Below are 24,804 nucleotides of genomic sequence, written 5' to 3'. Positions count from 1 at the left end.
CAAGACCCTCTGTAAAAATGAAACTAAAAACCCAGAAGTGCAGGGTGCAGATCAGCAAAAACACAGATTTTACCAGCCACTGGATAATGTCAGCCCACAAATGCAGGATGGTGGAATATTCAGCACATCAGGCAACATGAGATCAGGCCTTAGTGAAGCAGTCCCAGCCCTGAACGACCAACCAGCAGCCAAAAACACAGGGAAAACAACTCCATATGCTGAACAAAAAGGTTGCCCAGCTTGCAGAGAGGTCGTCAGCCACAGAGAATGAAGTACAAAACTGAAATGCAACTCAAGAAGGCACCAGCAGCTGAAAAATGCAGTGTTGCAGGCCTGGGAACTGTCACTAACAGCACACAACAACAGAAAACCAGCAACACTGGCCATCTGATACCATGTGAGAATGCACAGATGATCAGAAGCATCAAAGCATGAACATCAACACAGAGAACAAACACATGAACATGAGAACTTGAAAGATGCGAAGCAGGAGATGTGTAGTACAATATCAGCAGGGTACTGGAAAATTTATGATCATCAGGAGTGTCTCCAGTCTCCCTCTCTCCAAGAATGCAATACAATGTGATGCAGCAAGAATGAAAAGAGTAGAGCATATATAGAAGCCTCCAGATGAGACATGGCATTTTCTGCAGAAACCCTAATGGTCTGCCCAGCTACCTCCACCACTGTGCTTAAAACCTTATGATACGTATTAAACTAACACATTCACCTTTCACACCTCTATTTTGATCGTAAGTGTTGTCCTTTGCAACAAACTTCCTGGGCTAAAGGAAATCAACAAATAGTTAATGCTTTCCACTATTCTTTACTGTTAGTATTATAAGAATCCCTCTTAATGATTGTTTTGGACAGAAGCAAATAGATCAGCACCATATGGCCACATGTAAAATACCATCGATATAGCCAATTTCACAACAGCAGTAAACATCACAGCTTTTAAATGTGAAAATTGTGCTTATTATAGATCCAGAACTTTACAATAGCTGTACAACTGTCAAAATTTGAATCACAGTTCATTAACCCTTCAAGGGCCACTTTTATAAAGTTACAGAACCTTGACCAGGTGCCTCGTTTGTGACACCAGTGAACAAATGGAAGAGATTCAGGGAAAAGTAACCATCTTTGCATCTGATGAATATTGAACAAACATTATGTGCATTACCTTGTGACTGGAGCCCACCTGTCTGTTATTGCTTGTTCAGAGGCTGACATGCAGACTAAGTTGATGCAGAAAATTCCATTGCACAATTACACTCCACCCAGCTTCTCTGGAAATGGCCCATGCATGGCACACTTCATGCTCGAGGAATGTATTTGCCTAAGATCAACTTCATCTGCCTACAAAAGCTCTGATGCCACTCTTGATCCTTGGTTAAATGGAATCTGAGCCAGCAGGGCATGAGTTTCCATTAGAAACAGTATGTACTACTAATTATCTCAAAGAGAAACATTTATTCCTCTATCGGGATCTTCCTTCTGTTGATTTTTTTCGAAAACGTGCAAGAGAGAAAAAAGATCGAGAAGCTGGAAAAAAAGAAGACAATGACCAGATCAGTATCTATGATTTTTGCAATGCCCTGACCAACTGTTTATTAAAGAGTTAACTGACTCACTTTTTCCTGCTGCAGTTTTGAGATTATTTTGATCCTGAGATTTAGAATTCACCTCTTGCACTGAGACAGACCTTTTCAGAGGCACCCCTGTAAAGAGATTTTACGAGTTTATTACTTCATCCAAAAACCATGATGCTGCAGAATAGCCATAAATTACGCACTGAACATTGCATACTAAGATACAAGACCAAGACTAAGCCCTTGCATAAGGCTCGTGCCCAGACCTTCAACAATCCAAGTTCACTGCTTTCAGAGGCCCCAAAAGGTCAATAGAGCTGATCTAAAAACATCATGTAATAAACCAGACTGACACAAATCTCAAATAGCACACGACATTTACAATACAAACCACTTGGATTGCACTAATAATTTACACAAGATGCAACACATTCGAAGACCTCTTTCAGCTTACTAATTGTACCTTGTATAACTTTTTTCAGCTTGCTATTGCACCTTGTCTATTTAGTTTGAAAATTAAAGAATCGCACCCATTTTAAAAAAGCACAGGACTAAAAGATACTGCAGCATTAGAACTGTTGAAAAAAAGACATACTTGTTCCATCAGATCCACTAAGGGAAGCAGAATAGTAGTGGATCTCATTTGTAGAAGCCCTCAAATTGAATATTTTTCCATTTGAATGCTTTTTCCTTCCATAACAGTCCACTATGTTTGCTCCAGGGTCGGTTAGATTTCCCCAAGCTTCATCCCCTTCTGAAGTTGTTGAAGCTGAAACCTGATCTGTAGAGCGCTGTTTGGAACTGTTTGTGGTCCTTCGCCCAAATTTTAAGATCCTCTTTAGATCTTTTCCTTGATTATTAGAAGGTGAATTCATGTCAAGAAAGGATACATATCCTGAATTGCCCCACTTTGCCCGAGGCTCTTGGAACCTACGCATGGGAATATTCAAGTCTCCAGAACCTCCAGAAACATTTATGTAGACATTTTTAGATGTGCTTACTGGTGCTGAGCTTGGGGACTGGTCATGATAAAGGGGACTCCTGCATGCATCAGAAACCCCCACACTAACATCAAATGACACTGCAAAAGATGGGCTTCTTGTAGCACAAGGGGTCCTTAGAGCACTCAGCTCTGACAGTACACTTTCTCCTGCAGGAGAAGAAGGCACCCCATGCTTGTAGTTATCTTCAAATGGCATAGAAGATGATGCCTTTATGGGAGAGGCACTAAAATACATGTTTTCAAGTGTTAGCACTCCTGAGTTGGGAGTTTCACACTCCATGTTTGCTGATGGATAATTTTCTAAATGCTGACCTTTGACAAAACTTGGGAAAACAAAACCAACTGGTTGCTGGCAATTTTCTATGTCTTGAAAATCAAATTCACCTGTTAATGGAAATTCTTGAACGCCTCTGGCAGGCTGAGCTTCTTCAAAGTCTCTCCCTTCTTTGTGAAAGCTAAAATCATGAACATCAAGTCTTGAATGACCTCCATCAGAACTTAGTTCACCATTTATTATTGATTCCATGTAACCTAGCTGATCTGAAGTTGTATTTTTCGGTACAGCTTGACTACTCTTCAGTGGTCTAGTCTCCGCTGATCCAGTAGGATTCAGATGTGTGGATGATTTGTAACTGTTTGAGTTGTTTGCCCTCTGTGTCCCATTTTCTGCCTCTCTGCCTCTGTTTATGGACTGCTTGATATCTTTCTTGCTTGCAGCAACATGTTTCAGCTCTCTAGTGGAAACAGGTAAGTCATTCCCACCTCTCTTTCCTGATAATCCTTGACGCTTTGAAATATCCAAAGGTGGCATTACTTTTCTGGAAGCAGATGTCTGGCTTAGTGAGACTGCTTTCTTGGCAGTTATATTGCTGGTTGATGTGGAGTTTTTCTTAGAAGATGGAGGACTCACTAACTGATTTGGGGACTTACTTTGAAGACCATTCTTGCATTCCTTGCTTCCATGGAGACTGGGATTTCTCCCTGCTTTTTTGACATTTTCGATTGCAGATGAAGCAGATTTACTGAGAAGATTTTCTGATCTCCTATTTACTCTACAAGGATGTGAACCATCGATTTCATTACTTTTTCTAGATAATGGCTTTGATAAAGGTTGATCAGGAGTAGGAGATTTTCCAGAAAAAATAGCTTTCTGAGACCTTGGTGACCATTTATTCGGTGGACTGGGTCCAGGAGGCAACAATGTCATCCTGTGCCATTGTGGTGAAGATAAGGTGGATAGAGTGGAAAGGGGACTAGCACTCCTGCGAGCAGCCGCCCTCTCCCGCCGCCGCTCTTTCAATTCCTCCAGTCGCCTTCTTTCTTCCTCTTCCTATACAAGGACAGAGTATCAGAAACAGCCTTCAATATTGCTACAAGAAATGGTTCCTAAGGAGATCAAGCACTTCCCTTTTCCAATGCAGGATATTAAACATTGAGATGACATCTAAACAACCTCCAGATATCATTTAGTCAATCTCTTAACATAAAAAGTTTAGTCCTATCACTGCTGTTCAAGTGGTCGGTAATCATGTATAGACACAAACACGACTCAACAATGACAAAATGGACTAGAAAACTTGCAGGACACATCATATCCATACAGTAGTTTTAATAAAAAGGAGAAGTGGAGACCAAAAAGTAGCAACAAAAGGCAGATACTTGAGGTCGTTTGGACCATCTCTAGGCATCCTTGTTGGTAATTTAAAACAAATTCAGCAAACCATGTCCATCAGACTTAACAAAATTGACTCAAAAGCAAAATAATGCAAGCCCACTTCTTGTGTTGTGTTTATAGACAAGGAAGTCTAGCAAACAAAAAGGCTCGTCTCTTTTGTTCTGCATCACTTCCCTTATTTGTGCCCCTTGCTTACAATGACAGCCATAATCAGCAGGACTCACATGCTTTCAATTTGGACAAGATGCTAGCAACGTTGTCATGGGCTCTCTCCCTGGTGCATTCAATCTCTAGATTCACAATTTTGAAGCCCATTCAAGGGAGGACAATGCCTGCATGTAGCAACAATAGTAGCAATACCCCATCTTCACACCAAGGATCTACTTTTCACAAGCCAACAATCATGTCTATTGACCACATACGCAAAACAAATCTCACATGTAGACCTAGCATTACTGTTCAAGGAGAGCTCACTTCTCAGTTTGTAGGGGTTCTAGATACATCATCCCATGACAGCTTTTCCACAAACAAAGGGGAGATCTAGGCCACAAGGAAGGATACTCCACCTTGACCATATGTCTACATTACAGACCATGATCGAGCAGGGTTGTGGGCACAAAGAGATGAAGATATATTGTTGCTTTGTGGATTCCCATAAGGCATTGATAGTGAGAGCCAGGCTGTTACACCAACTCTAGACATAGTTATAGGAATACCATCAAAGATGATATGGGTGTCCTCACACTATGCCTCTTCGTCACCTTTTTCCTTCAAGAGACCATTGTTTTTTAGAACAGAGGCAAAGAGCAGGATTGCAACCATTTAGGAGGGAGAGAGGAGTGTGAACCTTTTTGGCAACACTACAAAGACACAAGAGAGGAGACTAGGATGTAGATGGTGGGTAGTTCAAAGGATGCATACACCAAGGGTAGAGTTTAGCCCACGAAGGAGGCTAGATCCAATTACATATATTTGTTAGCATTTCTTGTATTCATGCTGGTCATCTCTTGGTTGTGAGCTCCATTAGAGCCTAACGGAGACAAAGGAGCTTTGGCAGCTTTCTATGCATTTGCATTCCCCTTGATCAATTAGTTTGCAGCTGTGTTCACACTGTCCAAGCAAAGTGCATTACATTTTTGCCATGTCACAGGCTGGGCAGCTGGTTTACAGCAGGTCGGCCAGTCATTTGATGGCCAGCTGCAAATCAGCCAGGTTTTCACCTATCTAGGCAACCAGTCAGACAGTTTTGAGGTGATAAGCTATTTATAGCTGCTGGGCTGCCCACACATGACTTTTCAGCCACCTCCACGCTCTGCTTTCAGCCTGCTGTTCCAGCATACTTCTGCCCATTCCAACACCTCATTGATGCATACCAGCAGCATGCAGGGGCTGATTGGTACAGCCTTGTATTCAGCCACAACTCTCTTGTTACACCTCCCATCTCGGAAACACATCATCTTCTGTACCAGCCTTCTCACCTCCAAACAAGGGGGCACCATCAGATGGGAGGAGCTCGTTCCCATGACCTTCGAACAAGATGCACAGCATAAGGAGAACAGTACTAGGTGGAGCCAAAACTGCCAGACCGCAATTTTGTGGTTGGAACCTCATCAGGTCGTGGCAATCAAAAGCAGAAGAAAGGCAAAAAACTGAAGAAAGAGCAGTATAAGGCAAAGGCTGAGAAGTCCAAGGGTCATCCCAAGTGTTCACGTTGTGAGAAGACCACCTATTTGGAGGAAAAGTGTAAGAAAAAGTCTCGTCTTTGGCTTGGAGCAAAGGATGGCACCAAAGATTCAAAGATTACACATGCCACAACTATAGTCTCTCTTTGTCCATCTCTATGACATGGAAGATATTGCTTTAGCTTCTTCAAAGAAGCCTTGGCCTGTAGACAGTGGCACATCTTCACGTATGACTGTTGTGATTGAATCCAAGACCTCCATGATAGAGGCACAATGAGTCACTGGTTGTGTGGGCATTGGCACCAGCTCCCTCTTTCCAATGGAACCTTCTATACAATGTGTTGAGAAACCACATCATTTCATACATTTTCCCTTCCTCATTCCCACTTTGGTTTCAGTTTCCAGCCCCAAAAAGGCTTTCTAGGGTCTTCTGAGAGTGTCGGAGTACCATTCGAGAGACTTCAATAGGCAAGACTCAAGATACCTATATATTCAGTACCTCCTATTTATTCTTGACTCGCCACTTCTTTTGTTCATGAGACCGTCGTCTCTCCATCTCTGTCTCCTCTCCCCTTCCATCATCTTCTTTGGGCACTCTGTCACCTTCAGCATTAGGTTTGCGTTTGGAGCCCATCCTACTAGCGTCAGCTTCTCCACCCTAGTGAAAACTCAGCTCAACCTGGTGTCAACATCCCCAACTTGGCAACAGCTGCCTCCACCTATGGGTGTCAGTGTTCACTCACCTGGCATCATCTACACAATCCTTTGATTTGCATTTGCAGCCTGTGGACACTCCTGATCACTTGCCGTCACTTCCTTAGCTGACATCATCACCTCACTTGCGTTTGCAGCCTATGGACACTCCTAATCACTTGCCGTCACATCCTCAGCTGACATCATCGCCTCCAAAGGCTGGTGGACTTGCGTTTGTCAATTTCTGCCCCTTCATCTAGTGACAGATTACTAGTCCCTGCATTTGGCAATCAAGAGGCTCTACCCATTTGTGTTTGTCGCATCTCGGATCTCCTTCACTATTGGCTACTTTCTCCTCCACCAGGCATTAGCATCAAAGGCTGCTACACTTGCATTTACAGCTTCTGACTCTTCCTTCACCTCCGATATCACTCCCCACCAACTAGCGTCCGTACTACATAGTCTTCAAGACTACATTTGAAGACTCAAAGGCTCCTCACCCTTCGATGGCAGTCTTCTTACTCCAAGCGTCACCAATCATCATCCTTGTATTGTGGATTAAAAGGCTCCTCTTTGATGGCATCTCCCTGCTTCAAGCAACACCCCATCATCCTTGCATTTGTAGGCTTGGAGGCTTCTTCAGCAATTTCCCTACCCCAGAGCATCCTTTGTACTACGGCACCAATATATCAAATTCACTTCATTATTTCTGTTCTTCATCATCTTGTTCATCTGAGATTCTCTCTCTTCTCAATGTTTGCCATACACACTCTGTGTTTCTCCGTGCAAACTCTACTGTCTCTCTGGTTGGTCAGTCATTTCTTGACAAAGTGTACAAAAGGAATGATTGAGGAGGGGGGAACCTATAAATAGGCAAATAAGTGTGATTAGGTCCGCCAGCTACAGGTGTTAAAATAAGGTCAGCCAACATCGAAATCAGAAAGCATCCACTGTCGGAGAATCAATATTAGCCATAGCCTTCCGATTTGAATCTATAGGAGTAGAGATAGTGCAATACTCTATCATCTCAAAAGTAGTCAAGGGCTCCTATACATATTGTTGCTAGGAGAGAAAGATCCCCCTCTGAGCTTGCCATAACTCTATGGAGCTAAAACATGCATTACTTGTTGATTAGCCTCTTAAACAGCCCCAAAACACACTAAAAAATGCTCTTTTAGAGTAAAACCCCAAAACGGGGAGCAATTCGAGAGAGTTCAGTGGAAACCCTAAAACGGGGAGTGGTTCAAGAGAGTTTAGTGGAAACCCTAATTTTTGGAGCGCCCTTCCACATCTATAAATGACAGGCTACCCCCATTCAGCCTTATTCCGTCAATGCAAGCTTCTCACTCCACATGCAGATTTCAGCCATCAGCAGCGTGTTTGCTCCTGCTGCTGGCGCCTTAATCCATGCTAACATCAGCTGCTGGCGACATCATCATCTGTTGCGATCTGATCATCCACTCATCGCTAGCCACATCAGACACTGTTTCGGCCTGTTGTTTACAGTAGACTGTGCACAATTTCCAGCCTCTAATCGGTGGTACACTGCTACGTTTATCAGTTTTCAGCCTCCAAGCTGCTGCACAGCCTGCTGCCGTTCACTATTCAGCACTCCTACACCCCAACTGGTGGTCACAGACTTGGGATCCATCTCCGGTGGACATCACACTCCGACATTGCTCTGCCCTTGAGCACACTGTACACTCTTACATTCTGTCTATATTTGAGTTTTTGTGTTTGAGTTTTGAGTTTTGCGTTTAGGGTTTGAGTTTTACCCTCTGTGTCTATGTATGTCTCTTTGTGTTTCTGTCATGGTCGTACACTTTGTGTGTCCTCAGTGCAAACCCTAGCAATTTTCTTCACAGTTTCCACCAGCGGCTGTTGTTACCACACCACCATCCTCCTTCATCACATGGATACCTCAACCTCTATTTTTCCTCGTCATCAACACCAAGAGTGGATGGGTTAATTTGTACTGTTTTGTGATGTGTTGGGTGTACCCTACCTACTCCCGTCTTCTGGGTCACTATTACTCAATCGGCCGCATCCCATAAAATTTACCTCACTTATTCAAAAAAAAAAACAAAGTTCCATGTAGTTCCATCCGCCTTTGTAGGGCTTGGTAGGCCATTGGGCAGCCGACATGCACCTTTTGTCCGATGCCTTGTCCTCTCTGGGGTGACTACTTGGAGTCCCTTGGTAAGATAACCATCGCCTCTATAGTCTTGGTAGGCCACTGGGCAGCCAACGTGCACCCTTTGTCCAATGCCCTGGCTACTTTGGGGTAGGATGCCTAGGGGTCAATAAACATCATCATGGCTGGCCTAACCTTTCGGCTCAGTTTTGGGCCTGAGAGGGGATGTTGAGCTAAAACATGCATTACTTGCTAATTAGCCTCTTAAACAACCCTAAAACACACTAAAAAAAGCTCTTTTAGAGTAAAACCCTAAAACGAGGAGCGGTTCGAGAAAGTTCAGTGGAAACCCTAAAACGGGGAGCGGTTCAAGAGAGTTTAGTGGAAACCCTAATTTTTGGGGCACCCTTCCACATCTATAAATAGACAGGCTGCCCCCATTCAGCCTTATTCCGTCTGTGCAGGCTTCTCACTCCACATGCAGATTTCAGCCATCAGCCTCCTCCCACGTGGCTGTCCAACCCTCGAGACTGCTGCCACTCCATCCGTGTTTGCTCTCGCTACTGACGCCTTCATCCATGCTAACATCAACTGCTGGCGACATCATCATCTCCTGCAATCTGATCATCCACTCATCGCCAGCCACATCAGACACTGTTTCGGCCTGCTGTTTACAGTAGACTGTGCACAATTTCCAGCCTCTAATCGGTGGCACACTACTACGTTTATCAGTTTTCAGCCTCCAAGCTGCTACGTTTTGGTGACCAGCCTGCTACCGTTCACTATTCAGCCCTCCCACACTTCAACTCGTGGTCACAGACTTGGGATCCATCTCCGATGGACGTCACACTCCAACATTGCTCTGCCCTTGAGCACACTGTACACTCTTACATTCATTTACAGCATTCATTCACTTCAAAGTTGTGTTTTCTCTCTCCCTTCTTTTGTTTGTGTTTTAGTTTTTGAGTTTCAGTTTTGAGTTTTGCGTTTAGGGTTTGAGTTTTGCCCTATGTGTCTGTGTCTATCTCTCTGTGTTTCTGTCGTGGTTGTACACTCTATGTGTCCTCATGCAAACCCTAGTAGTTTTCTTCACAAACTCATCACCTAGAAAGAAATGAAGAAGGTCCATATTTCTCATCTCAAACTTCTCATTAAGTGCCTCCTTAGTCTGCTTGGTCATTTGAGTATGGTCTCCTATCAAAATACGATCATCCACATGGAGCATGAACAACACGCATCCAAGCAACCATATATAAGAGGTGAAGCGTACACGAGAGATACTAAGTCAGAGTTGGACATGACCGACCTTGGTCTCCACTTCTTCCTTAGTCTTGAGGTTTGTCAACTACCTCAAGGCATCTTGATTTGATGGTGCATGTGCATGTTTGAGCTTTTGATAGAGTTTGATATGGCTTCCTATAGGCCTATCTCTTGTCCCATGGACCCTGAGTCCAATCTTTCTTTAAGAAGTAATCCCCTTCAAATGCTACCTGCTATTGGTGTCTGATTGGGTCTCTCATATAGCTCATCGGTCCAACATTTCTTAGATAGTAGCTTTGCTGTCATCTTTTATGAAGACACCCCTTCAAGCTCACTAGCACACCAATCTCTACATCTTGCAGTATCTTCAAGGGACCAAATCCTTACATGATCTTACACTGAGAGGGGGCCACTCTTACAAGATGGAGTGACTTTGATTTGCATTCCCCTTGGATCTAGTGCAATTTCTTAAAGCAATAAGAAGCATCCTATAGCTACTCTTTGATCAACAAAAGCAAGGTATCGAGCATTGTGTTCTATTGCTTAGGAGGCAATTTGGCTCCATCACATGCTTCTAGAGATTGGTTTTCCTCAATAAGAACCTATCTTCCTTCTCGTTGACAACCAAAGTGCTCTTGCTCTCATGAAGAACCTAGGTTTAATACCACTATGTTAGAGAGAAGATTTTGGAGTCTAAGTTGGAGATGGTCTATAGTTCTATGGCGAACAATGTAGTAGTCACCTTGACAAAGCCATTGTCTCGAGCTTCCATGCTTCATCATATGCATGGCAGTGAGTTCAATATCTATTTTCGTTTAGGAATGTTCTGCCACATTGATCTAGTGCCTTTGGTTCCATCTAAAAAAAGGGTTTCACCCTTTTTTAGAATTTACCTTACAGCAGTAAGAGTTCTCACCACCTCTAAATTTCCTCTTTGTGAAGTGGACACCAAAGGCCCATCTAAGATTGGCAACAAAGAAGAGGCCTTTTGTGGACTTGGTCATGCAACTAAACATAATGCAATTGCTAGCATTCAAATTGATAGGTCAATAGTTGGGGCAATGGCATAGCTTGTTGCATAAAATGGAAATAGATAGGTGGCAACTTTGAAAATAGCACAATCTAATCTTCATCTAACTTAAGAGAGCCAATGGTGGCAAACTCGAGGACTAAGCGCATATATTTGGCCATCCTGACTTTTGAATCATCCCCTTTCTCAATAGAGGGTTCTTGGAGCTCATGATCAAGATTGATACATTGGGTTTGATCTCATTACATAATGATTGACGAGATGACTTTAAAATCAAAAGTTAGGGGAAAGTACTATAATGAGAATGAAATTCATGTAGTAACCCTTTCATCAACTTGATATTCATTGTGTCATTACAATCCTTCCATTGACAAACAAGATCAACATAGCCAATCTGAGGATCAAGCAAAGCCCCTTGATCAACCACTAGGTCCTAAAGACCCTAGGTCTTAAGCACTTATTTTATGAAGCTTGACCAAGTCATGAAGTTTGACCCATCAAAACAAGTCTTATCACTAAGGTATTCTTGACTCTAGCAATTGAAGTGCTAGTACAAGATGAAAGAGAAAGTATTAGGATGGGGAACGGAGTGCACTAGGGGATTTGCCCCAAAATGCCCCACCTCGTGCATGAGTAGGGTATGTAAGGAAGATCCAATTGTATAACTAGTCTAACTAGGCATATATATGGTTGCTAAAACTAAGTAGCCCAAGGAGTGTATATTAATGTCCCATTAGCACGGGCTGGATATCCCTACATCTAAGTAGTTTGAGGATAGAGGTTTAGACACAAGGGGGATACCCAACACAGCCATACCAAGATAAACAACAATGCTCACTTGCAGGTCAATGGGAGATACGATTTGTGTAGGTGGATTCCAAACGAAGTACCAAGGTGCACAATGGCGTGCACTCGAAAGAGAAGCATACGGTATCCTAAATAAATCCTAAAACATATGAGAATGATCAAAGGTAACTCGAGGAAGCAACAATCCTAGACTGGATATAGAAGATCATAAACCTAATATGCTAGAAACATGAGAAATAGAACCTAAGGTTGAAGATGCAAGGGTGAAATCTAATCCTAAGTTGCTACCATCATGAGGAAGAGAACTTAAATGCATATCTAATGAGGAAGGGATAGGAGGGATTGGTGAATAAATAGCACCAAGAATATGTTCAAATGAAACAGAGGGCAAAATAGCAAGCATACATATATGTATTTTTCTACTTGTCGAGCCTCCTCTTTTACTATTCACATAATGGTATCAATCTTGATCTCCTAGGTAACTTACAAACAGTTCTTGCATAAAACAAGGAGCAATAGAGAAGGGTTTTGGCTCATACAAATTAGAATGATTATATGAATCTACCACCAAGCTTTACTAGGTGAAGATGATGGATCGCCAGTCATCTTGAAAATGGTATGCGTTGAGCTAAGAAAGCATTTGGGAAGATCCAACCAAGTATAAATAGATAAGCTGCCCACCACTCAGCCTAATCTCATTTTTGCAGCTTGCACATGCCTTCTCACCACAATCCACACCCCATACATGGAGGATATCATCATTGGAGCTACTACCCATTGCTGTCTACCATCTAATGCCTATCATCAAGCCTTCTACTGCTGTATTGGAGCCTTCTACCAGCTGACGACTGCTATCCAGGCTAGAACAGCCTGCATTTATTACTTTATTGCCTGTTGGAGCTGTTGACAACCTGTCAGCATGCTGGCCTGCTGCTTTTACTGATTCCTAAATTTGCCATGCTTGCCACATCATCAAAATCGGTGTTTTGTAGTCTTCTACATCCATACAGCTGCCACATCATCACTGCTCCCTGCGTTTACTCATTTCCAGCACTGGGCTTCCTGGTCTGTCACTAATCCAGTATCCTGCTTCTGCCAAACACTCAAGGAGGCTGCCTACTGCATTACATGAGCATTGTGCTTATTCATTCATTATTCAGATTTCTTTATCTTTTGTGTTCATTATCTCTATGTTAAACTTAACCCTAATTGTGCTTCTTTATCATTCGGTGTATTTGTCACACAATTGTGTTTATATTCCATAGACGAGCATTTCTTTACATAGTATTAGAGCTAGACACTCATTAAAGAAACCTAGGCCCTTGATCTAAAAGCTACATCTTTGGAAGTAGGAACTACAAAGAAAAGATGGCATCAAACACTTCCACACCTACTCAATCCCCAAAGGAGCCTATGTGGAGAACCGAGCAGGAGTGGCTTCTACAACTAACTCCACAATGTTCCAGCACGGCTAGAGATCCTTCTAACTACATCAAAGAGACACGTCCTTATCCTACTGTAGATGAGCTGTTGTAGCTAATCGTGGCTCATAGAGCCAAGAAGAGTGAACAGCTTGACAGAAAGATAAAAATTCAACATCAACTATTAAATGAGTGTACATATGGTCTTTCCCTTTAGATAATGCAAGTAAGTCCAATGATGTTGTAGGGCCATTGAGACCTCCATCAGGGATGGACCCCCTCTTCGGGAAAGAGCTCTAGAGTATGTCCCTTACTTTCCATCTCTTCCTTTAAATCTACTCCCTTCTTCTTTTACACCTACTCTCTTGTTGCAGCATTTTGGTAAATATCATTTTGAAGCTAGAGTCCCATATGTTTGATAAATGTCCTCTTGAAGATCCATTTTTGTATATTAATACTCGCAGAGGTAACTACAAGAAAAAGATCGGTAACTCTTCTTCTATCTTCGCTTCTTTGAATTTTGCTTCTCAAAGTTAGAATGAGTAATGGAGTTTCATCTTTTTTGCATTCTACATCATCATCATCATTTCAATTTCCATCTTTAAATCAACAAAATCAATTTAATGCATCTTCTTCACATCATTCACACCACAATTTCAAAACCCACCCATCCCACCCACTTCTTTCTATGCATCATCATTACCTTTCACACCATTCACCTTTCCATTTTAGACACCACACATCGTTGCATACACCACACCGGGGGATTATTCAAACATAGGCACAACCTTCAGGACCTCTAGACCTTCTATTTAGTGGTGATCAAGCACCTTTAGGGGAGGCTCAATCTCCGCCTTATACACATTTGCAATGCTCACAACATGGGATTTCTACACCTGCTTTCCCGAGTGTCGTGTTAGAAAGATTCCGCTTCTGTACTTAAGAGAGCCACAATAGATTGTTTTTTACAACTCCAACTGACCATGCTACTTTCAAGGCCAAATACATATCCACTGGTCGATCTCCTGTCATACATACAGCCAACCCAATCTGCATCACAATAACCTGCAAGCTCAACAGGCTTACCATCCTCATAGAATAGCCCATAAAGCAATGTATCCTTCACATATCTCAAAATCCTCCTCACAGCATCTAGATGAGGTTTCCTTGGCTCCTACATAAACTGGCTTATCAAACCAACTACATAACTCAAGTCTAGTCTAGTGATAGTGAGATAGATCAAACTACCAACCATCTATCTATACATAGTCACGTTCTCTATCACACTTCCTATATCAATAGCCAGCTTTACATTTTGCTCCAGTGGTGTGTCCATGGGTTTGCATTCCAACATCCCATACTTCTCCAACATAATTTGTGCATACTATTTTTGTATCATCCATATCCCATGAGGTATACACATAACTGCAATGCCTAAGAAAAATTTTAGCTCTCCCAAGTCCGTAATCTGAAACTCTTTCTGCAACATGGCTTTTGTGTCATCAATACCCTATGTGTCATCACCTATAATCACCAAATCATCTACATAGAGCACCAAAATCACATATCTTGTCTCTATTTTCCTGGTAAATAGGTTGTGATCAACATTGCCCAACTGAAATCCAAGTGTCTACAACAAGTAGGAAGTAATCCTAGCATTCCAAGCTCACGGGACTTGCTTTAAGCCATACAATACTTTCTTCAATCTACATACATATGATGGGTAGTTGGGATGCACATAGCCCTTTGGCTGATCCATATAAACCTCTTCTTCCAAATCACCATTTAAAAAAGCATTTTCAATATCCATTTTGATAAAGATTCCAACCTTTGGATACAACCAATGCTATAACAGTCCGTACAGTTGCCATCTTAGCAACCGGACTAAAGGTTTCCTCATAATCTAGCCCATACTGTTGGGCATATCCTTTCACTACCAATCTGGCTTTGTACCTCTCTAATGAGCCATCAAACTTACATTTTACTTTATAGACCCACTTACATCCAATAGGCACTTTGCCCTCAAGCAACTCAACCAAATCCCATGTTCTATTTCCTAGCAAAGCCTTGTATTCACCACCCATAGCCTTGCACCAGTTCTCATTCTTCAATGCTTCTGCAAAAGATGTAGGCTCTTTGTATTTCAACACTTTTGTCATGTATGCATAGTATCTCACCACGGAGTATCCACTATAGGTAAGCATATCCACAAGCTTCCTTTCTCTCTACAATCTCCACAATCGAGGTGACCTAGATTCCGCTCTCTCATAAGGTGGTACATATCTCTACTTAACTCCAAGTGTAACCACTGCAAGTATGCCAAACTCGCTATCAAGACTCTCACTAGAGTCATATCTTGAAGTCAATGGACCTGTAATAACATCAAAAATCTTCTCTTTTCCTATGTCTCTCCCCCTCACTGATGTATCCATGTCAGTGGATGGAGACCCATGGCTACATAGCCTGCTTGTCCAAGGACTTACACTGCTAGATGCATCCTAAGTAGGTCCACTGATAGAAGAAGTGCCTTGCTGTCCATTTTCAGCATACGTACCCTATGAAGTGTCATCATATATTGCAACTTGCTTAGCACCATACCAAGGTACTAACTCATCAAATACGACATCACGACTTAGCAATATCTTTGTGTAGTCGAAACAATGCACTTATATGCCTTTCTTTCCTATGAGTATCCAAGGAAAACACACTTCATTGCTTTAGGGTCAAGTTTCTTCTATTTGTCATCGGAAATGTGAACATAAGCAATAGTACCAAATACTTTCAAATGTCGTATGTTAGGCTTGTAGCCATATAGCTGCTCATAAGGTATCTTTTCATGTATTTCTACAGTAGGTGTTCTATTCATAACATAGACAGCTGTAAGTACTACTTCAACCCAATACGCCAAAGGCATATCCTTCCCATTTAACATAGCCCTGACTACCTCCATAATCACCCTATTCTTTCTTTCAGCAACTCTATTCTGTTGTGGAGTATAGCTACAAGTCAATTGCCTCCTGATTCCATGCTTTGCTGAAACTCCTTTGAGACATACTCTCCACCACCGTCGAATCATAAGCATGAGACATAATAGTTAAGCTCTTTTTCAGTATGAGCTTTAAAATCCATAAAATTGTCCAACACCTCATCTTTATGCTTTAAGATGTATATCCATATGTACCTACTATAGTCATCCACAAATGTCACATAGTATCGAGACCCACCAAGTGATGTATTATGCACAAGTCCCCAGACATTTGAGTGCACAAGCTGTAAAGACCTACTACTATTCTATGTATTCCTGGCAAATGGAAACTTAGCCTATTTCCCAAACTAACATACTAAGCATACATGTCCCAAATCAGTATACTTAAACCTTGGTAGCCTTGTAACAAGCTCCTTATGTTGCATATTTTTCACTTTTTGAACATTTATATGTCCAATCCGTTTATGATCTGTTTATGCCATATATCAATGTCTCAAATACTTGCCTCATGAGTAAACATAGCAGCATTCAACTTAGGTATGCTTGCATCAGTGTAAACATCCTACCATGTCTCTGGCCTTCAGCAACCAATCTACATCCTCTACCATTCTTCTCTATGCAACAACCATCTCTATTAAATTGTATCTGCAAGTTCTGCTCAACCATCTAACCTACAGATAACAGATTCTTTGTAATCAACAATACATGCAATACATCATGCAAGCGCTTTTTTTTGCCAGCAGGGATAGCCAAAGGAACAATCCCTATGTGTACTATGTCATGCTGAGAATCATCTCCAGTACATACATATCCATTCGCACCTGATTTTAGCTCAGAATACCACTCGCCATGTGATGTCATGTAGTTTGAGGCACCAGAATCTATATACCAGACATCATCAAATGTTCCTTGTTGCTTGCCCTTGTTGCATACATAAGTCATAGCAAAGAGTCTCTCACCAGTCTCAGGATCTACATAACTAGAAGATGCATAATGACCTTGCTATCTACCCTTCCGATCAATATGCTTCTTCCAACACTCTTTTGTAATGTAGCCATGCTTGCCACAATAATGGCAATCTTTATCCTTGTTTGCAAATTATCCATTCTAAACTTCCAGATAGCATAGTTGTTGCTGTCTAATGTCACCCACTATTTGAGTTATGTTATCAGTCGTTTCAACATTTGCCATCTCTGTAACTCTATGTATTCAATTCAATCTGAATTAGACAGTATCTAACTCCCTATAGACCAAGTAAACTTTGCACAAGACGGTTTCAGTCCTCAAATTTATGACAGTAAGTTAACTACAAAAATCAATGATTTCTCAGTTCAAAAACATGACAAATATCTGCAAACATATATCACAACGGCCATGTTTAGTAGCATACTAAGTAGGTTTCATTCACTGTATCCAATATATATATGTATATTGTCAAAAGATGACGTACCAACGAGACAGTAGGGTTTAGGAGGAGGAACACGAAGTGAACTCGGCAAACATGGAAAAGAGAAGAGAAGAGAGAATAAACTCTGATGAATGGAATGATGAAGATCTGAATCATGGAGTGAATGTGATACAAGGGAACAAGGGTGCCATAGCACAAGGAAGATGATGGAGACAGCCACGAACCACGAACCACAATGTCCTCCTAAAGGGGTGTGAGGGTAGTGGAGAGACTGGAGAGAAGAGGTGACGGACTGAATGAATTAGCCATGAGGAATGAATGAGAGAGTTGCCTATAAATAGGCACAGTCAATCTAGGATGGCGCCCCTTTTTGGAGCTGCAAACCCTAAACGCAAAACACAAAAACACAAAAACACAAACTATGGGTGAAGGGTTTCTCAACACCCCCTCTCAGGCCCAAAAAGGGAAACAAGAGAAGAGTGAGGTGGAGATACAATGCTACATGCTGAAGAATGCTCATGCAACAAGTGTCACTTGGACAGTGTCCCTCATGGGAAAATTGTTCACTTGCCCAAGCGCCCTAATACAAAGATGATGAAAACATGCAATGCATAGGAGGAATGTCGGACTTTGTGTGGTGCCGAGAACCATAAGGATATGCTCGTACTTAATCTCGGGAGTTGGCTCCATGCTGACCAAGTGACCAAGGCAAGAATAAGAGGAGGAAGAAGATGTAGAGAATCCCTAAGATCCAAGATTTCCACTTGAAAGGTAACCTGCAGTAAAGAACAATATAAAGAGTAAACTGGAGAACCCAAAACTCAACCTCGGAAGAGAAGCCACTAGTTCCGTTCATCCATACGGGAAGGAATACAAAGGCCTCATCACCAAGGCCCCAATCTAGGTAGATCCTCAAGTTCCTGGGTATCAATAGGTGAGATGACCGCTAGAAGGAAGCCACCCCATCCAAGGGTAGAAAAAGAAGGTAAAAGGCCTCTGCCAAGGTGTGCAAAGGATTGGAGCGGTGGTGGGAATCCCCTTTGAAACTAGAGAAATAGGATCCCCTTCTAAAGCCGAAGAAGAACTAAAAGCCCCCTCTGATAGTGAAGTAAGAAAATGCCCCTCTAAATCCCAATCTGAGAGAGAAAGGAAATCCAACCACTCATGGCTCACAGACTACGAAGCATTTGATGACAAAGGAAGTGCCGCCAAACGTGCCGAAGAAGGAATCTAGGGCTCAGAAGAAGAAACCGAAAAGCACCCAGAAGTAGTCTCTCGAACCTGAGTGGAAGAGGGTAGGGAAGAAGGAGGCTCAAGATGAGCCAAGGGTGGGGAACAGTCACGGGCTCTCAAGAGAGTGGACTGTGGAGGAGATGTGGGCCGTGGAAGCCATTGTACCTGGAAGTGGGTGGGGGAAACCTCCACGCACTGGGGTGGTCTCCAAGAGAGCTTATCACCTCGTAAGGTCTTAGAGCCTCCGTGTGCTCGAAAGGACTTAGTGCGCGTTAGTTGCGGCTTATTGCCTTGAGCATAATACGCTGATAGCCAATGCAGAATGATCTTTGTGGCCAAAAAGGAGAGGTGGCACAAAAAGTACCAAGTGGGAGATGTATATACTCCCGGGGGGTGGGGAGTAAAGGTCAAAGTCGACAGTCTTCAGTGAGATGACCGTTCATGCCGCAATAGAACACCCAATAGACTAGTCATCTATTGTGGAAGAAGCCATGGGTACCAGTGTGCCTTGTTGAAGAATAAAGAGGTGGAAGAGGTCAGCCACGAACCATGAACCACAATGTCCGCCTCAAGGGGTGTGAGGGTAGTGTGAAGCACAAACCACGATGTCCGTTGCAAGGGGTGGGAGGGCAATGGAAGGGCTGGGAGTGAGCTGCCAATGGAAGGAGAATGCTACCAACACTAAGAGGTTGCAACCAATAGAACCTCCTGAAGGGGAGTGGAGAGACTAGAGAGAAGAGATGACGGATTGAATGAATCAGCCGTGAGGAATGAATGAGAGAGTGGCCTATAAATAGGCACAGTCAGACTAGGATGGCGCCCCTTTTTGAGGCTGCAAACCCTAAACGCAAAACGCAGAAACGCAAAAAACGCAAACTATGGGTGAAGGGTTTCTCAACATCTGTTCCCAAAACCATTTACAAATCACAATTTGCAATTTCCAACAACAATTCTCTGTACAAAACTGCAGCAATTTCAGGCCACAAACATTCTCAAACCACATTAGACATATATCATGACTCGTAGGGAACAATACATGATTGCATAGGCATAAATGCTTGCTCAGTTTTCCATAATTGTAATAGACAGTTTTCAACCAGTTCAATGCTGTAACCAACAATAAATTCTCTATGTAATCTGAAGTATTGTCAGCTCAAAACAGCCTCAAGACATCATAGACATATCCCACTACATTAGGGATTCAATACATTATTAGACAAGCATCAATGCTTGCACTCTATGCAAGTAGCAGTGCCAAATATTCTTCCCAAAGGCTGTTTACAGCCAGTCCACTATTATAACCAACAATATTTCAGTCCAAATCAGAGCATTTAATGCTCATTTACAACTACAAAACATCTTACATTCATGCACCAACATCCAAGCATTTACAGGTACTAAATAGATGTCAAGATGCTCCAAAACTTCAATTGCAAGCTCTCATATATTCATTGACAGATTTCAGCCTGCAATTTCAGATCTATAAAGCATTCCAGAACTGAATTCTCAGCCCTTTTAATCATGCCAAATGCACAAAGTCCAAGGCATATACATTGCCAAACATATCATGTCAGAGTGCAGCGGTGCGGAAGGGTAGGACTGAGAGAGAGAGAACGCAGAGAGAGAAGAGAGAGAAAGAGACAGTGGACGATGAAGATCTGCTGTATAAAGAATGCTGAATACAAAGATATGCAGATATATACACGGGCACAGTGCGCTGGACTGAGTGTCTCCACCTCGACGATGCAACCTGCTGTCCACCTCGAAGTCCGCTGCAGTCTGCACTGTCTGCTATCTGAAATCTGCGAACAGAGATGGAATCTGCGCGTGTCACCGGTCTGTAATCTGCGAGCAGAGAAGTGTACCAGACTGCTGAGAATGTCAGGTATAAATAGCCAGAGACAGCCAGAAAATAGGGCGCCAGAAATGCCCAGTCGGCTGCATTAAATGCAGCCGACTGGCTGCTGCAGGTCGGACTGCCACGTGGCAGTCCGACTGTGCAGTCCGACTGCACCAGCCTGCTGCCCCTGATCAGGCTATGACCTGATCGCTAACACCCCCTCTCAGAGCCTGGGCAGGGCAGAAGCCTAAGGGATCTAGAATGTCTCCGAAGTAGAGCCTGAGGAAGCGCCTTCGTAAACAAATCCGCAAGATTGTCCTCCGTCTAGCAGTACTCCACAGTGATGGTCTCATCCAGAAGCTTTTCGCAGATGAAGTGGTATTGGATCTCTATGTGCTTCGTCCGGGCATGAAAAACGGGTTCCTTGCCAAGGCAATGCAACTCTCATTGTCACATCGCAGCAATGTAGGACGAGTCTGGGGGCACCCAAGCTCCTCCAATAATCTCCGAAGCCACACAACCTCGCATGTGGTGGAAGAAGCGGCCCGATACTCCGCCTCAGTAGACGAAAGGGCTACCGTGGGCTGCTTCTTGCTACTCCATGAAATAACACCTGCACCCAAAGTAAAACAGTAACCTGTAGTAGACCGCCTGTGGTCCACGTCACCGGCCCAATCCGAGTCGCTCCAACCTGCAAATACAAGATCTGACCCATCTGTCCCTGCGGGGTAATGAATCCCTAAATCAGACGTCCCCCTCAGATACCGAAGTATCCTCTGAGCAGCCTGCCAATGCACCGTCTTAGGTTCACTCATGAACCCTGCCAAGAGCCCAACAGCAAAACATAGATCAACCCTCGTGTTGAGAAGCCAAATCAAGGACCCAATCAACTGTCGATAGCGGGATGCATCCGCCAAAGGAGAAGCTGAATGGGAAGTGGCCTTCCAGTTCGGATCCATAGGAGTAGATAGGGCCCGACAATCCTCCATCTCAAAAGACACCAAGAGCTCCTGTACATATCTCTGTTGAGAGATAAAGATCCCCCTCTCAGACTGATAAAGCTCATGGCCCAAAAAGAAGTGGAGTAGACCCAAGTCCGTCATCTCGAACGTCCGATGTAAAGCTGACTTCGTCTCTTGGACCTGCTGGGCAGCATCACCTGTGACAATCAAATCATCAACATATAATACAAACAGCACACAACCATCCTCTGATGTGTGAACATACAGCTGCGGATCGGCCTTGGACCGCCGATATCCCAACTGAGATTGGAGGAACGAATCAATCTTCTCGTTCCACGCACGCGGAGCCTGCTTGAGGCCATACAAGGCCTTTTTCAACCTGTAGACTTTCCCATCGGAAGATCCAAAGCCAGGAGGCTGCTCAACATAGATCTCCTCCTTCAAATCACCATTGAGGAAGGCCGACTTCACATCCAACTGATAAACAGGCCAGCCAAAGCAAGAACAGCTCTAATGGTCGCCATACGAGCCGTGGGGACAAAAGTGTCATGACAGTCAATCCCTAGGCGCTGTGCAAAACCTTTAGCAACAAGGCGAGCCTTGTGCTTATCCAAAGTACCATCGCTTAGGTATTTGGTCTTAAAGACCCACTTGACTCCAATCACCTTCTTCTTCGGGGGGCGAGGCACGAGTGACCAAGTGCCATTCCTCTCAATAGCCTCCAACTCGGCTTCCATAGCTTTCTTCCATGGTGCGGACTGTAAAGCCTCCTTCACGGAGGTGGGCTCTCGATCCTGCATAATACAGGTCATCAAACAATAGTTGGAGCAAACAAGCTCCGTAGAATGTGCTTGGTGCCTCCGTGACCGCCGCGGACCATCCTGCGGTCCCCACTCCTCAGGAACCCCCTCGATCCCTGAATCACGGAGTGTGTCACGGGCCCAGCGAGGAGGAGGCCGAACCTCCCCTCGTCTTTCTCCATCAGCAGAAGACTCTGGAATATCCACCGGCGGTAACTCCTCAGAGGTGTCCGGTGGAACAGTAGACTCTGTGTCAGAAACAGAATCATAATCAAAAGGCACGGGCTCCAGTGGAACTGTAGAAGGAGCCCAACTCTCCCCTGGATCTCCAAGAACGGGATGCTCCTCACCCGTTGAAGTAGCCGGAACCTCCACAAACCGCACATCACGGCTAGTGTACACATCCCGCTTGACGGGATCATACAGTCGGTAGCCTTGGGACTGGGAGCTGTAGCCAACAAATACCTGTTTTCGGGAAGCTGCTTCAAATTTATCACGGTGAGCCTTGGGGATGTGAACATAGGCATCACACCCAAAGACCCGAAAGTAAGAAACATCTGGCTTCGTCCCAAAATAAGCCTCAAATGGGGTCATCCCTTCCACGGCCGAAGTAGGGGATCGATTAAGGATGTGGACTGCAGTAGCCACAGCCTCGGCCCACAGAACCTGAGGGGTCTGGCGGTGCTCCATCATGGTGTGCGCCATCTCGATCACATTGCGGTTCTTCCATTCAAGAATACCATTTTCTTGAGGAGTGTTGGTATTGGCAAACTCCTAGTGAATTCCTCTATCTGCACAAAACTGAGCAAACTCATTAGAAACAAATTCACCTCCCTTGTCGGATCGCAAGGTCTTCAACTTCCGGCCTGATCGGTTCTCCTCAAAGAGAAGCCAATCCTTGAAGTGCGAGAAAGCTTCTGACTTTAGTGCCAAAAAATAGGCCCATGTCATCCTACTGTAGTCATCCACGATCAGTATAAAGTACGAGCTCCCACGCAGGGACTCATTCCTCATAGGGCCACATAGATCCGTAGATACTAGCTCCATCAGTGAAGTAGACCGCCGCGAAGCTGTGTGGGGAATGGCATCCCTATGTTGTTTCTCCCGTATCCAGGAGACACATGGCTGCTGGCTCACCACTATATCCGGAAACCCTCGAACAAGTTGTCCACGTGACGCCCTCCGAAGATAGTCATAGTTCAGGTGACCAAACCGAGCATGCTATAACTCTGACTGTGACTGAGAGGTAAGAAGAAGAGTAGAGAGGGCGGTGGAAGACTTCAGTTTGTAAATGCCGTTCTCCTCATATCCACATGAGAGAACCTTCCTCGATCCACGATCAAGGACTCGCACCGTGGTACTGTCAAACTCCACCAGAAGACCAAGGGAGTAAATCTTATGAACTGATAGGAGATGGTACCCTAATTCTGGTACGTGCAAAACCTCTGAGGTATGGGTACCACCTCGTCCATCCGGAATAAGCTGCATCTTACCCCGACCGGCAATAGATACTGAAGAGCTGACTCCAATGAGAATCTGCCCACGCGAAGGTCACAACTGGGCAACACCATCTGAGGAAGGAGTCATGTGCCGTGAGGCACCACTATCAACAATCCACTCTCGAGCTTGGGGAGCCGTCATTGCAGCATCAGAAGCATTCGGTGAAGCGTCCTCAATGACAGCTAGATGAAGAAATGCAGCTGATGAGGGTGCAACCACCGCTCCAGAATCCTTGGTGTCCTTCTTCTTGGTATCCTTCGTGTCTTTGTCAGGGCAATCTTTCTTCCAATGGCCAGTCTTTCCACAAATATGGCATGTGGAGTCTTTGTCCTTGTCCTTCTCCTTGTCCTTTTTGGACTTGTTATCCCCCTTCTTCTTCTTTTGGTCCTTCCCCTTCTTCTGAGAGGCTTGACCTGTCAGCGCTTCCGACTTGGAAGCATTCTGTCCCTTTAACTGTTCCTCTTGGTCCAAGACCATAGGAACCAACTCTTCCCACCGAAGAGTAGACTCTCGCCCCGAAGCAATAAGGGCAGAGTCAAATGTACCAAATCGTGGCGGCAACTGGGACAATAGTGTGATCGCCATGTCTTCGGAGAAAATCGGCTTCCCCGCATTCTGAACCTGCATCTGTAGCTGCCTTAGCTTGTTAATATGCTCCCGTAGCGAAGAAGACTTATTTACAGACAAGGTCCGCATCTGTACCTCCAAAGAAACCCGCTTCATTAGGGTCATCCAATTGTACATCTGATCAAGCTCCAGCCATATCTCCCGAGCCACC

The 24,804-nt window shown here is 43.8% G+C and overlaps 1 protein-coding gene across 3 annotated transcripts in view; it reads right to left on the bottom strand.

The window, feature by feature from the left end:
• Positions 1-944: 944 nt before the first annotated feature.
• Positions 945-24,804, bottom strand: part of LOC148036706 (uncharacterized) — a 41,425-nt gene continuing 17,565 nt past the window's right edge. For 2 of the 3 annotated variants that reach the window (XM_087678760.1, XM_087678761.1), the window contains 3 exons: positions 2,188-3,925; positions 1,635-1,721; positions 945-1,545 (listed from right to left, as the gene is read on the bottom strand). In XM_087678760.1, coding sequence (XP_087534886.1) covers positions 1,481-1,545; positions 1,635-1,721; positions 2,188-3,925 — 1,890 coding nt within the window. In that variant the 3' untranslated portion in view covers positions 945-1,480. Of the gene's footprint in view, positions 1,546-1,634; positions 1,722-2,187; positions 3,926-24,804 lie in introns of those variants that run through there. The other variant, XM_087678762.1, reaches the window with a different exon arrangement.

This window comes from Lygodium microphyllum, chromosome 5, assembly GCF_053477565.2.
Source record: "Lygodium microphyllum isolate KBCC chromosome 5, Lygodium_microphyllum_v1.1.10, whole genome shotgun sequence".
Classification (NCBI taxonomy): Eukaryota; Viridiplantae; Streptophyta; class Polypodiopsida; order Schizaeales; family Lygodiaceae; genus Lygodium; species Lygodium microphyllum.
The sequence above is the reverse complement of the archived record's forward strand: the minus strand, read 5'-3'. Positions and strand labels throughout refer to the sequence as shown.